General features: G+C 38.7%; 1 protein-coding gene across 2 annotated transcripts in view; it reads right to left on the bottom strand.

Annotated features, from left to right (window-relative positions):
- Nucleotides 1-16,072, bottom strand: part of LOC126335002 (zinc finger CCCH domain-containing protein 13-like) — a 93,443-nt gene extending 77,371 nt beyond the window's left edge. The window contains exons 1-4 of one of the 2 annotated variants that reach the window (XM_049997828.1): nucleotides 15,485-16,072; nucleotides 15,048-15,180; nucleotides 14,866-14,970; nucleotides 7,993-8,148 (exon numbers count right to left, since the gene is read on the bottom strand). In XM_049997828.1, coding sequence (XP_049853785.1) covers nucleotides 7,993-8,148; nucleotides 14,866-14,970; nucleotides 15,048-15,180; nucleotides 15,485-15,554 — 464 coding nt within the window. In that variant the 5' untranslated portion in view covers nucleotides 15,555-16,072. The remainder of the gene's footprint in view (nucleotides 1-7,992; nucleotides 8,149-14,865; nucleotides 14,971-15,047; nucleotides 15,181-15,484) is intronic. The other variant, XM_049997829.1, reaches the window with a different exon arrangement.
- Nucleotides 16,073-16,334: the final 262 nt, after the last annotated feature.

The raw sequence follows: 16,334 nt of genomic DNA, 5'->3' as shown, positions 1-16,334 counted from the left end.
ATGACTGGGCGTTTGTGCTGTCCTCATCATTTCATCATCATTCATGATTGTGGCGAGACTGGACTGAGCAAAGTTTGGAAATTTGTACGGGTGCTGATAACAGCGCAGTTGAGCACCCCACGAATCAATCATCATCATCATCATCATCATCATCATCATCATCATCATCATCATCATCATCATCGAGTACTTGTCGTAGGTCCTTCCTCAAAGTGCTCGAGAACAGTCTCTTCCAATGCACAATCCCATTGTGTTCGAGGTCTTCCAGCATCACCATGATATCCCGCTAACAAGCTTGTTTTGCCAAGTCGCTGGTGAATTGTTGTAAAAGTTTGTGGGTGTGGGTGATGTCTTGCTGAATACCGTTTCACATACAACCGTCGAGCTTCATGTGCATTACCATTGACTATTCTATAAACAAAAACCGTATCTCGTTCTTTAAATGAATACTGTGCCGTGATGCTTACTGTATGACTAAATCGCAAATGACGTGTGTGTTCATGCGCGAAACTTACGTGTAAATGCCTCTGACGTGAGATGGATACAAACAGCAAGACCTACTTGACATGTGCGTGTATCACGTTGGGGCAGTGACGGGGCGAGGGACATTTGCCTGTGTGAACTGACAACCACAGTGCTGCCCATCAACCGATAACTGGCAACAATGGAATCCCATGGGCAATCACAGAGCGTGGCGCCAAGTTTCCGTAGTTCAAACATGGGGTGTTGTTGACCAACACAACATTAGTAAGTTTGGTTCCCACTGACATCAGCTATCCAGGGTTAAAATTTTGTGACAATTTTTCCCTACCCTGTATACTACAACACAATGAACCACACTTCTTGCTCATTACACCCATATTGCCCATATCAACCAAGTGAAAACTAACACTTGTATTTATGCCGCCTTAGAAATGTCAGCTTTGATCACCTGTCACATACTGAACTTAGAAGTGCAACTCAACCCCTGGCAAAATCGACTAAAGTGCCATGACCTCAGAGCCAAACAAAAACAAAACACAAAGACTGCACTCTACTAAACTGCCATGACCTCAGAGCCCACCAAACGGTGTAATGGAGGGCTCAAAGATCCCTTGCTGGCACCACTCTGTGAGGTGGGTGTCAAGAGTAACACACCGAAGGTCAAGACATGTTTTACCAACCCTTCTGCTGCTACAGACATGCTCTCTGCATTCTGTGCTGAGCACAGTTCTGTTGTTGCTGTACTGCTCGTCAAGTGCTGATATCTATGGTAAATAGTGGTATTCTGACCACTATGAAATACCTGTATTATTATTACAACAAAACTATACACTGAGAAAAAAATTGATTTTTGCGTGTCTTCCAGTCTGATATTTTGATTCGATAAATGACTCAGATTCTTTTCATTTTAAGTCATATTTACTGTGCTGCATCCAATAAAATAAAACGTTGCAATTTTAAAGAGCTTGCAGAGATAAAAAAACACTGTGTGAACTCTGCGTAGGGTTGATTTTAACTCATACATTGAAGTGAATGAAATGTAGATCAGGTATTACAATTTTATTTAAAAATGAGAGCAGAATGATATCCCATTTCATTCTTGAGTTTTATATCCAACAGATGGTTGCGCACAATACACCCTTTCCTGTCCCTGAGAATCAGGATTTAAGTGGTCGTAACAATTGTCATGTTCATAAACGGTTCATGATATTGAAACACTGTTTTTTGTAAGTGATAGGACACAAAGAGGCACCTATGTTGTATGACAAACACTCGAAACTTTTTTAAACACAGATATATGGAAGTAACTCGTTTGCAGCAGTGAGAGGTCAGCATCTCACAACACATACGGCCATCAACAGCACTGCGGGAAAACCCAAACGGTGCATGTATTCATGTCCACAGTGCTTGGGGAACAGCAGAGCAGGGCATGTACACCCATCCACAGCAACAAAATGGTTAAGCTTCAAACATATGTTACGTCATTAGCAATGCGATGCAGAAAACACCACATTCCGGTGACATGCCACATTCCAGTGACTCAGGCAAGCAATGTCTAGCAGGATGCTGGCTTCTGCCCTGGTAAAGATATGACATTAGGCTGGGCAACAACAAGAGGTCTATCAGTAGGCCACAGCACCAATGTCACTGAAACATTCTTCCTTCTGCTGTGGAAAAGCCAAACCCGGCACCTCCAGCCTGGCTCGTGACCACTGCAGCAGTGAGTGAAGATTGCTGCGTATGGGACATGACCTGGTGCCCCCTGGCAACAGCGGCTGTGGATGACAGATCAGCTGGCATAGTGGCACCAAGACCCTCAAGGAGACTCAGGGTAGGAGGCAGCTGGCACAACCCAACCTTGAACCCATGGCTGCAGCTGGCAATGCTCAGTCATCTTGTGCATCTAGCATGACCCTGGCATCGTGGTACTGCTGCTGGATTCCAAATTAATCTGCTTCAGAATTCACAACCTTTTATATGGTTCAAGAAGTATTTGTTGCACTATTATCCAGCCCCTGGTCTGTCTTTCTTACTGAGCACAGTTAGCCCACCTCACAATCCTTTTAGGTACATGTTGTTTTAACCAATATGCTGCTACTACACTGCACTTACTGGTACGCGAGTTTGCTAACACAATGCTTCACAGTGGCTCTCTCACAAATTCCTATAGCTTTAACTTAAAATAAGGTAATGTCACTACAGCGAGTATTTAGCTGTAATACACTTCATGGTTTCCTAATTAAATTTGGTTATTCTCAATCCTCTCAACCTTCTCATCTCCGAACGGTAATGAGGTCACACGTGAGTGCCTGTCTATGCTGCCAGGTGCACAAATGCCATCTCCCTAAATTCCAATTTACACAGTCTCTTAACCTTTTCAAGTTCTTTACTAAGCTGTCAATTAATGGAAGAGGCCTTACCCACACCATTTGATACAACTGAAATTCCACCTACCTCACCTTCTAAAATTAGGAAGATAATAAACTCTCTCACGAATACAAGCTCACATGGAACTGAAGGCATTTCCAGAAGGATAATAAAAGCTTGTTCCCAAGAAATAAGTAGGATTCTTAGCCACATATGTAATAGCTCTCTGAAGCAGGGCATTTTCCCAGATAGACTGAAGTATGCCATTTTTAAACCACTGCATAAAAAAGCGGATACGACTGATATCAACAACTACAGCCCAATCTCTCTTCTGCCTGCCTTATCCAAAATTCTTGAAAAAGTAATGTATTGTAGAGTAGCTTCACACCTTTGTAAAAATAAAGTTTTAACAAAATGTCAGTCTGGTTTCCAGAAGGGTTTCTCAACGGAAAATGCTATATATACTTTCACTAATGAAATATTAAATGCTCTGAGTAACCGGAAGTCACCAGTTGGAATTTTTTGTGATCTATCAAAGGCTTTTGATTGTGTAAATCATGGAATACTTATAGGTAAGCTCAAGTACTGTGATATGAATGGGACAGTGCTCAATTGGTTTAAATCATACCTAACTGGAAGAGCGCAAGAAAGTTGAAATAAACAGTTCACATAATATGAAAAAAAAAAACACCTGGTGATTTCTCAAACTGGGGAACAATCAAGAATGGGGTGCTGCAAGGTTCGGTCTTGGGTCCTCTGTTGTTCTTAATATATATTAATGACTTGCCATTCTATATTCACAAATATGCAAAGCTGTTACTTTTTGCCTATCATACACCCAAGTATAGCTATCACACCCGACAGACAAGAATTAACTGGTGAAATTATAAACGATGTTTTTCAGAAAATCATTAAGTGGTTCTCTGCAAATGGGCTCTCATTAAACTTTGACAAAACACAGTATATACAGTTCCACACAGTAAATGGAATGACACCATTAATAATTATAGACTTCGATCAGAAATCAGTAGCTAAGGTAGAATATTCAAAATTTCTAGGTGTATGCATTGATGAGGGGTTGAACTGGAAAGAAACACACTAAAGATCTGCTGAAACATTTGAGTTCAGCTACTTACACTATTAGGCTCATTGCAAATTTTGGCGATACACATCTGAGTAAATTAGCTTACCATACCTATTTTCATCCTCTGCTTTCGTATGGCATCGTATTCTGGGGTAACTCATCATTGAGTAAAAGAGTGTTCATTGCACAAAAGCAAGTAATCAGCAAGCAAGTACTGGAGGTCATCCAAGATCATCCTACACACACTTATTTAAAGAGCTAGAAATCTTCACTGTAGCCTCACAATATATATATATTCACTTATGAAATTTGTTATTAACAATCCGAACAAATTCAAAAGTAATAGCAGTGTACATGGCTACAACACTAGGAGAAAGGATGATCTTCACTACTGAAGGTTAAATCTAACTTTGGCTCAGAAGGGGGTAAATTATGGTGCCACAAAAGTCTTTGGTCACTTACCTAATATCAAAAGTCTGACAGATAGCCATATAGCATTTACATGGAAATTAAAAGAATTTCTTAATGGCAACTTCTCCAACTCATTAGATGAATTTTTGGATGCAGTAAGTGGGTAATTTTCTCAGCTCCCCCCCCCCCCCCCCCCCCCCCGCCAAAAAAATTAAAGTTAAGTGTCATGTAATATTTTGTGTAATGTAATATCTTGTATAGACACCTTTTATTAACCTGACACATTCCATATCATTACGAAGTGTCGTGTACATGATCTATGGAACAAGTACTAATCTAATCTAAACCAATCAGCTGTTCCCCGCTCACCATATCTTGCTGCTATCAGGACTTCACCTGCAAACCATTATTCAAATGACTGGCAGCAAACTCAAGAAACACACTGCACACCATTTAGATATTTGTGCAATACCATGAACTAGTTTTCCTCTCCATTTCTCCAAGAAACCTATTCTTAATCCTCAACAAGTTCCACATTTTCCAAACTTGCCAAGCGTAGCAGGTACAGCACAATTTCCTGTAGTATTATTTTACAAAAACAAGAAGACCCTACAATGGCAATTCACAACCTCAAGGCAAACCTCAACCTTTCCTCCAAAATCCAGTTTTCCCAGCAAGCTCCCAAGAGTCATTCAAAGTCATTACCTTCAGCCCCACTTTCAGGTTCAATATAGTTGCATGTGCCACAAGCTTCTCATTTTTTAAACAAGAAAATTTTGCTACCAATTAAAAACACGCATTGAAAACGTGATATATATAGCTACCAATTAAAAGTATGCATTCAAACTTTATTTATATTTTTAATCTCAGATTTTTGTGAACAATGATAACCACAAAGTAGGAACATATACCAACACAAACAACTTGTGGTTCATAAAGCATTTTCAATTTCAGTCATACAGCTTATACATGTCATTCTTTTATGGATAACATTGCTCCTCTTCTCCCTGTGGCATTCCACATGAGCAATAGAGCTACATATTCCCTGCTCCATGCACACAAATCTGAAGCTGTTCAATAGAAAGTTTGTGAACTGTACTTTGCTTGACTGTCTTCCTGGTCCAGTCTCTTCTTATTGCGTTTCTCTTCATCAGCCTTCATTCATACTTTTTGCTATATTCAGCGTTATCGTTGGCTGTCCCAACTTATGCTTGCTAATTTGATTTTGTGTTTGGAATATACATTCCTGTGGTCCTTTATTCTTCCCTCTTTTCCCACTTTAATATATTTTTCTCCATCTTTCAGCAAGTTTTCCTCATATTTCATTTGTTTCCTTTTCGATAATACGTATTTGCAATGGGACATTTGAATCCAGTTTGATTTATGTCTCATCTTTGATTCATAAATTATCTGTCACTTATTACAACAGGGTGTATATGTGGGCAAGGAAAAAAAAATTCCCGGATTTCCCAGTTAAAAATACACTTTCTCCCGGGTGAAAATACACCTTTTCCATGTTAAGTGAAAGTATACTTTTCCACAGAACTGTACAACTTATCGATTTATTGAGATTGTAACACACTTTTGTAAGCAAGCCGTAGCTCACGTCACGTGATCTCGCCAGCAGATATTCAAAGCATAGGACACGCCATGTCGTCAGCCAAAAGCATTACCACTGTTAAGTAGTGCATACACACAAATAGGTAAAGTTAATGGTTTAAATTAATATACATATTGTTGCTACAAGAAAAGAAAAGTTTTCACATACGATATTGGTATCAATGATTAATAAGCTGCAAGAGAAGCTAAACTTTCACGTATAACATTGATCTTCTTTGCGCGTGTTACACTTTAAGATACATCACACAAATGCGCCAGTAAAATTTTTAATAATGACATAAATGTCTGATCTTCTTGGCTTGAAATTTTTCTAAATGGTCATCCTCAAAGAGTGGATTTTTATATGAGAGTAAAACATTCTGTGATTAAAGAAATTCATCGCACATAGTTCATCTCGGATAAAAGGAAATTTACTTTGAAAGTAACGCTTTTTACTCAATCATTCGTGATATTTTCCCGTGACCTGTTAGAAAGAGGTTCATTTCAGCAGTTGCCAGAGAGCACCAGATAACAGGTAACACAGCTCTTGCGCAGCTACGATGACACAATAAGCCCGTATGTTCATACATGTAAAACATTAAAAGATCTTACGTTATGTCACAAAAGAAACAAGACATCATAGGATATTCCAAGAGCGTCGGAATTTCATGAACCATAATAACGTGCATAATTCTGTTTGAAGTGTACATTCGTACGTCCATATTCGATTGTAAATTTTCTTGGAGTACCAGTACTGTATTATTTCATGTTTGGTTCTTTATTATGGCAGAATACCACACTTGCAAGAAGATGAAAACACGCTCTTTTGAAATGCAGAGAACAGTTGAAACTAGCCAATAGCGTGGAATTAAACACTTCGTTACAAATGAATTGACTGCTTCAGCAGAAAATATTAATGAAAACCACATTTCTTTAGCAAACCAACAAAAATAACTTCATTGTTCTGCAAGGCGATTAATGCTTGACTGAAATTGCCGCCCAGGGCAGATACCCCTGTTAGCTCCCAGTGAATACGGCAACTTCTGCACAACAGTAAAATTTTTCTGAGTAGCATCTTGCTACTGCTTATACAGCTAACAGCCAAACTTTTGTAGCCAGAAGTGGAAGAAGGTACTACACATATGTGACTCAACTGCGCATGTGCATGGGCAGTACGCAACTGCTCACACGAATCCAATGTAAACAGTTGTGACGTTACACTCATCGGAGGCAATTTGTTGTTATGAAGCATTGTCTTCCTAAAGCCTTTGACACATTTTGCTGCTGCTTGGGGGAGCACTGTGTTTTGTTGTTGTACATGGCACATTTCATTTGCAACTTAGGTTTCATTTTAGTTTTTTCCTCTCGTTCATGTTTTATTGCTGCAGTATTATTCTGCAGTAGCGGGATACAGTAATATCCTTTGTTTGAATATTATTTCTTAGCAGTCAAAATAATAAAAATTTAACTCAAAAAAAGAAAAAAAAACAGGGAATTCTAAAATATTCCCGGGTTTTTCCTGGTTTTCTCCCGGATGAAAAAATTCCCGGGTTTTTCGCGGATCTCCCGGGTTGTATACACCCTGTACAAGCTTTAGACTCAATTTTGAATATTGTTATCGCTACTGTTAATTTGAGATCATTTCTTCATTTCAAATCTCTTGTTCAGAGTTCGGGACGATTTCTCCTACACTTGCATATCTGTGCACACACGATTTTGAATTACACATCTTTACTCTGATGAAAGAGATTCTAAAATCTGAAAGATGATGTTAATGCCATGCCAGTTTGTTTGTGTGTGTGTGTGGGGGGGGGGGGAGTGGGGGAGGGTCTTGGGGGGGGGGGGGGGGGGGATAGCATTGATTAAGTTCCCATTTTGGGAACTGTCGTGTGGCTGCTTTTCTTCTTAATAATTATTACAATTATTCATTTTTTACTTTTATTTAGAACAATTACAAACAATTATGGTACAGGGGCACAACTGAGACACAGGAATGGAAGTGAAAGCAAGATTCAAATGTGGAGAAGCTTTTCTGCTGATAAACTTACCTTATATCTTGGTAAGGCCTATGTTCTGTATCACAAATTGCTTCATTCAACTTTAGAAGAATTTCGTGACCTTCTGCTATCTCTCCAAAGATACAGTGCTCACCATCCAGGGACTGAAGATCCTTTGCAAGTGTTATGAAGAACTGTGATCCAAACCTTCAAAAATCATAAAATTGAACATGCACACCTTTGTGGCAGAAAAAGTCAAAATGAGATGCCTTTGAACAAATATTTCATCAAAATTTAAAAAATTAAAATCTGATTATTTTTCTCTGTAAGTATTAGCAAACCAACAACTAAGTTAAAGCTTCCACTAAACTTTCTAAAACATACCTTCTCCCAATCAATGTGAATACCAAGTATAGCTGCTTTTGCTTCAGTAGTTATCTGGCAAAATCATGTCCTGCAACTGATGTAATCGGTTCCAGACGATGTAGATCGAAAATTATCCCATTTTAATCATTTCACAAAAAGAAGAATGTTGAAAAACGCACGTTCAATGAGAAAGTTTTCAGAGAAAACTTTTTAAAGACAAAGGGGGTGAAAATACAGTCTACACTATTTTTATAACAGTAACACCTATTTAAATTGTGTATGATGACTAAATAGATAATATAGGTCCGTAAATGATGTCATTGCTCCTCCACAGCTATCCACTTTCCAGGAAACATTTTTGTGAGACAAACTTCGTAAATTTTTAGTGGCTCTGTTTGCTGGTATGGTCCCAAATAATAACAGTGACAATTTTTACTCTTTATTAACAGTACAGCTGTTCACAACTCAAATGTTGGTTGGAACACTGCATTGCTGGAATAGTCATGACCATGTCCGATGCCCCTGCCTTCCTCTGACCTTTGAATTGACTTGTTCTGTCACTTATTTGGGGACGTACAATTTAACATGGACTCTGACTAATAGCATAATTTCAGGATTTTCACATTAATAATCACTTCCAGAGATGAAAGTAGTAATAAGTGACTGAAAGAAGTAATAAGTGACCAGGAACCTTTGGAGTTGTAGCTCGAAATTAACTTCAGTTTCCAGACTACTCTTGCGCAGAAGGCTATTTCTGATCACATGTCCAAGAATATTGTAGGCACTTGTGAAGCAAGGCAAAACTATCACAAAACTGTGTGTATGCAACCTAAAGTAGACGGACTGGATTTTAAAGGTGTTCAACATTGAGGTTATTAACAAATCTAAAGTGGAATGAGCAAGAAAAATTAATTGTCGGAAAAACAGATTCCATGCTAACATTAAGCTGAAGTATCTTATTGAAGTGTAATTCACCCATGAAATAAGTGGAGTACAAAATATTTATAAGACTGATTCTTGAGTACTGTTCATCAGTCTGGGACACGAGGTGAATTAAAGGTATGTCAATGTCTACACGATATCTCTCTCCTCATGCACAGTCACAGACACAAAGGGATAAAAGAGCATGAACAAAACTTCATGAAAAGAATGCTTGTATGCATTTATGAGTGTTCTCATGTCTACACATTGCCTCAATATGCAAGACGTCTGCTACGCATTCATCTTCTTTTTTTGGGAGCTTGTGCTTCATTTATTGCAATGAAAAGACAAGGCAAAAGTGACTACAGGTAAAGAACTATATAAATGTCAGAGGTACGATAAATACAATGTGATGACAATGATTTGTTTCCAAATTTTAAAGGTCACAGTGAATTTCTTCTTAGGAAACTGCAGTGATAAGGCTGGCAACTTACGTATTAGTTTGAACTATTTATTTTGCATTTCAAAACAAAGCATTTCCACAATTATTCCTGAAACTCAGAAATAATCAATGGAGACGCTTAGCCGTTACGTCAGGGTTAATTAACTTTCAATTTAATTTAATAAAAATGTTGTATAAACAACTCTGATTATTTGTAGATTAACATCCTTGGACTTATAATGAAATTTTCACTCTACAGCGGAGTGTGCGTTGATATGAAACTTCCTGGCAGATTAAACTGTGTGCCAGACCGAAACTCGAACTCGGCACCTTTGCCTTTCGGGTGCAAGTGCTCTACCAACTAAGATACCCAAGCACGACTCACGCCCCATCCTCACAGCTTTAATTCCGCCAGTACCTCGTCTCCTACCTTCCAAACTTCACAGACGCTCTCCTGTGAACCTTGCAGAAGACAAAGGCAAAGGTCCAGAGTTCGAGTCTCGGTCCGGCACACAGTTTTAACCTGCCAGGAAGTTTCATCCTTGGACTTGACAAATCTGGGAATTTCATAGGCGTGAGTATCCTCCAGAAGGGAAGTCGTGTTTTCAAATTTTGTAATTTTTGCATCTTCAATGTCCCTCACTTCTATTTCCAGTAGTTTGTTGAGGAGCTACTGACAGCCCATCATATCAGTTTTTCACATGTCATGCTTCTCAGTTATGTTACAAAGTCACCATAGCATGAATATTTATCTACATTTTTCAAATACACTTTTTATAAATTTATAAAGTATTCATCTCTATTTTCCTACCTTTCCCTATGGCACCTTATTTTTAGAATAATATGATCAGAGACATTTTCTGTAATACTTGACACTCAGGGCACCACATCTCAACTTTTTATTCAAATAATCTTTAGAAGTAGCATTCCATACAACTTTTCCTTTGTGATCATCTGTAAATTCACGCATGCTTCCTTCGGAGTCAATAGAACTACACAGACCAAGTGCTCAGCTTCACTACCCACATAAAATCTGGATTCCAACATCGCCTTAAAACATCAGTGGCTTTCATTGATCTTGCAGCCGCCTATGACACAGTATGGAGATAAGGACTCTGTACAAACTCGCCAGAGTTATACACTGCCAAACCACAATCAGGCTCATAAACAACATGCTATCTGAGCAATAGTACCAAGTTGTCCTTGGCAACTAACTAAGGAAACAGAAGAAACTTGATAATTGTCTTCCTCAGGGCTCAGTTTTGGCACAAATTCTGTTAATCTTGTACACATCTGACCTCCCTGAAACAGAGTCAAGGAAGCTGATCTATGCAGACGATCTGGCCTTGGACACGCAACAGAGAACTCTTGAAGCTGGTGAGGAGATACTATCAACAGATCTAACCACAACAGATGAATACTTCAAAAAGTGGAGACTAATACTAAATCCAACGAAGACTGAAGTAAGCTGCTTTCACCTTAAGAACAGAATGGCTAATGTGAAGTTGAATGTCATCTTTAATGGTCACGTCTTTCACCAAATAGACTCTCTAAAATATATAGGAGTGACTCTTGATAAAACCCTATCTAACAGGAAGCATATAGAAAACACCACAGCAAAGCTGAGATCAGGTAATAACATCATACATAAGATGAGTGGTATCTCATGGGGCACAAGATCTACAACACTGTGATGCGTTGCCTTCGGGCTGGTATATTCTGCTGCCGAATACTGTGCCCCAGTGCGGCTTAATTGCACACATATGAGAAAAATTGATGTAGAGCTAAATGCAGCAATGAGGACAATAACAGGCTGCATCAAGGCTACTACTCTATACTGGTTACCACCTCTAAGCAAAACTGCGCCACCAGACCTCCGAAGATAGAACACCCTCCTCAAGGAATACCAAAAATTATTTAAAATCCCTGAGCTTTCAATGCACTCTGATGCTCCTGCACTCCAAATGAACTGTGGCAACCACCTGTCTTATTGGCAGAATCACAACAGGCCCCTACTTTCAATGATAACAAAAAGTGGACAGAAATGTGGAACACCATTGCCTATGAGGAACATCAGACCCTCCAAAGACCTGACAAGACCAGCCAGTATGGAATTAACGTGACATGCCTGGAAAACAAATCCGCACAGGCCATGGCATCTGTGTTGGAAACCTCTACCGATGGGGAAGTGCTTCATCTTCTCAATGTGACTGTGGAAATGAATACCAGACAATCAATCACATTTTGACCACCTATAGCAGAAGAGCCTACCATGGGAACTAGGAAAACTTCTTTGAAGTGACTGAGGCAGCTCTTGAATGGATCGACAAATTAGATATTAATTTACAGACTTATTTTTTAAATTATAAATTATGAAATTAATATAATTTTGTAAAGTTATGGAGTCCAAAATTGTTAGTTGCTGTTCATACGTAATGCCATATGCTAAATAAATAATAGACATTATTACACACAAATCACCTCACGGCATGATCTGAGCACACCACACAATCTAACGCACATGGAGCCCCAGCTGCCTTCCACCTACTAAAACGCACAAAGATTTCCACTGAAGGCGGGATGCATGCGCTGTTTGAAATTTATGCACGTGCACACAGCTGAACACAAAAAAAGGCATCATGTGCATGCACCTTAACTCAGGGATAGAGTAGATCCAATAAAGGAGGGGAGGTTTCATCATTGCATCATTAAGTAAGGGCAAAGTGGTTTTGGAGATGTTCAACAACCTCCAGTCCAGGCACAGTAAGAGAGGTATAGACTGGCATGGAAAGGTTTGCTGCTGAAATTCCATGAGCACAGGTTTCAACATGGAACAGGGAATAATTTACTTTCCCCCACATATGCCTTGAGAAATTATAAAGGCAAGAAAATAGGAGAAATTGGACTTCATACAGAAGTTTATCAACAGTCCCTCTCAATGGACTATTAATGAATGGGACAGAGAAAGGGGATATTGTGATGGTATGAGAAGAAGCCGCCACCACACACTGTACATGATGTCTTGTGGATTAAATATGTAGATATTTCAATGCATTTTTCTGGGTTGCAGATGTCCACCTGACGTCGCCAACTGATTTGTCAATGATAATTAGTGATGAGAGAATGTGTTGAGGCTGCATTAATTTGTGTAAATCCACATGTTAATCTCCGAAACATTGAGTAGGAAATTTGTGATCCACAGCTGATAGCACAGTAAGCCTCGAAATTGGTTCCATGTTATCCATTAGGTGCACAGTGTAATCAAGATGATACAGTATTAAATCTATTGGCGGCCTTGATGTGGGTAGCATTATGAAATTCTCCCATAACGATTTAAATTTACCTAATCAGTATGGCTAAAATTGGATTCTGACTTTGCAAAATGGTGATCATAAGACCATAGGATCAATAGCTAAAAAGGGATAGTTCTAGCTCAGACTTCTTTCCTCTGCTGCATACTGGAGTGTGCTCAGCATTTGTTCGTTGCTTAGAATATACTGCACAGCTCAATGTTGTTATACTACAACACAAGAAGTTAATTTAAATTTCAGACTAGACTGTCAAAATGATGAACACCTCGAGTAACTGCCACAGGTTACTGTACACAATTTCTTTAAATATGGTGCACTTACAATAGTGTGGCTACCTAGCAGTTTTAGTTTTTTTTATAAGTAAGTGCATTGCAAACTTCCAAACTAAAATAAAACTCAGACTATGTCATAAATCAATTTCTTTGATCAACTGTCACTGCCACAACCTAACAGTTTAAAAATCAACTGTAAGATCCTCAAATGTTTTTCACTAACCACGTAAAATACTCTTTATAATGGGATGTATTCCACAAGCTACCAACCTGTCTTGGGTAATTCTCACATTCCTGGAACTGTTTTTCTGCTTTAAGGTTTTTTTTGGAACTTTTTATTTTTACTGATCAGTCGTAGAACACCATGAGAATTTTACCACATAACAAGCCTTTGTTCTAACTGGTAAGACTGACAGTTAAATTTTATGGTACATTTCTTCATCGACTCTGTAGCTCACCTATCCACAGATTAGCAGTCGACCAAAATCTTTCCAAGTTTTTGCACTTTTTCCTCTCTTACTAATTTGTCCTCTTCTGTTAAAATTTTATACTTCACATGACATGCTATGGCATGCCACCTTGCACATGTAACAACTAGAAGAGAACTGAACACCGGCAACATAATTTTTGGTGCCAATGTTTTTTGGCAACATAGACTGCAGTGATGAGTTGCAGATTTGTAATGTACCCTGAGATATAAGTTAGGATGGAGGGTGATAATTTGGCTGAAAGTTGGTTAAGCCAACAAACGAGAATACAAAATATTTGTTGTTGTTACTTACTGCTCTGTAGCATACCCAAGGCCTAGGTTAGGTAGAATGGTGGCAGAGTTGTGTGTGTGTGTGTGTGTGTGTGTGTGTGTGTGTGTGTGTGTGTGTGTGTGTGTGTGTGCGTGCGCAATCACACGCCCACACACTGGGAAAGCCGAGCCGAGTCAATTATACAAGAAAACTGTATATCACAATCGGGGAGAACCTTGGAATCTTGCTCTAAACTACATTTACAGAAGGGTGCAAGACATCAGAAGAAGATGAGCCGCTCATTAGAAATAGGGTGGTAGCTTTAAAGACAATAATGCCATTGTTGTCATATTTCTATGTGCAAGATATGAGTTACTTATTGATAAGTAGATAGTTTCAGACTTTTTGTTTATTGTAACCATCATGGAATTTCCACTGGAATAGTTTGAAATATTCCACAAGGGAGGAAAAAAGTTTACCCTGCCACTTTCTGAAATTAGCAAGTCTACATCTACATCTACATTTATACTCCGCAAGCCACCCAACGGTGTGTGGCAGAGGGCACTTTACGTGCCACTGTCATTACCTCCCTTTCCTGTTCCAGTCACACATGGTTCGCAGGAAGAACGACTGTCTGAAAGCCTCTGTGCGTGCACAAATTTCTTTTTAGTCCCACGACTGACAAATACTGATTTACACCACTTAGAGAAGTATCTAAATTGTAAGCCCAACAGATCAGGCATTTTACCATAGGAAATTAACATGTTTTTGGCACACAGATTTTACCTTCAACATCATATTCAGTTAAAAGAATATATCACACAATTTCCTACAGCTGTGGGTTTACACAGCCTAATACAAATAATACTCACATGTTATTTCCACAGCTGACCATTGACAACAGACCTGCCTTATCATGTTTCAATTTGGGCATTAATTCCCCTTCATAATATTTGGCATTTTCTCCGTGAATTTTGCTAAAAATGAAATAAAACATGAATATTTGATTTTCAGCTCACTTACTTATGATGTTGCAAATTTATAACAACCATACCTGTAAACAGATTCTCCACCTTTTCCAGAGCCAGTCGGATCCCCCGTCTGTGCTATAAAGTTGTGTTGTATTGAATGAAATAAACAGAAGTTGTAGTATTTTATTCGGCAGAGTTTCAAGAAGTTCAAGCATGCTGCAACAAAGATTCAAATAGTTCCTTGGAATGTAATATTGAACATATGGCAGGTAATGGGCTCAACAAAATAATTAAGAGTAGCACCATAGACTTTTCTAAATTAACATGAAGAGAGAAAAACGAAAATGCCACCAAAATGCTTCTGAAGTCCACAGCAATGTTAACAAATAAGCCACGAAACTGCAGGATGCTTCGTATAGCAGTGACATATATTGTTAACCAAGTTTAAACTGAAACATGAAAAGGACGGCAGGCGAGTAACCGGGAAAATTTCATAAGGAAACAATTTAACAATACTTACTATTTGGCCGTTCTGTTGTAAATAGGTCAACTGTGAAGTCCCCAATGGTAGTTTCCACGACGACAGCCATCGTTTGCTAACTATAACCTGTTTGTATATACAATCTAAGCCGTGTAACAAATACGTAAGATTAAAACTCTTTAATTATGCAGACATCTTCACCTATTACAGTATCATCCGAAACTACTCATAACTGAATCTCACTTTAGTCACACAACCGTACATCTACGGACCATACAAAAACTTTCTGTCCTTTCTTGGCACCATTACGTGCGATAAGTATCATAACAACATAAGCATCCAGATGGACCTTTTAACATAACCTACATTTGCATTGAACAATCATAACAATCAACAGCTGCTTCGTACAGTACATTATTCCCTTGTCCTTGCAGATGCAATATTATCTTTCTTCTTTTAGAAAAACAAGTGATACGTCTACTACAAAAATAATTCATATACTCCGTCTGTCACGTCACATAACACACTTCTAATCGGAATTTCAAAGATAACCCTCTCATACCATAGCACCATATTTGTGTCTAGCGCCTGACATGCAACTACGGCTCCACGTTTACGAAGCGAATCGACCTTTTAGTAAGCGAACCAAGCTTTGGCGGGACATACGAATTTCAGTAATATTTAAGCTGCGCACAATAGGAAGGAGAAATGATCTTCATAGCCTGCAACTACACTTTAGTATCATTGGAAGTACTTAAAAATATATTGGAATTAAATGTTGTTGTCTTCAGTCCTGAGACTGGTTTGATGCAGCTCTCCATGCTACTCTATCCTGTGCAAGCTGCTTCATCTCCCAGTACCTACTGCAACCTACATCCTTCTGAATCTG

This window comes from Schistocerca gregaria, chromosome 2 (assembly GCF_023897955.1).
Source record: "Schistocerca gregaria isolate iqSchGreg1 chromosome 2, iqSchGreg1.2, whole genome shotgun sequence".
Taxonomy (NCBI): Eukaryota; Metazoa; Arthropoda; class Insecta; order Orthoptera; family Acrididae; genus Schistocerca; species Schistocerca gregaria.
The sequence above is the reverse complement of the archived record's forward strand: the minus strand, read 5'-3'. Positions and strand labels throughout refer to the sequence as shown.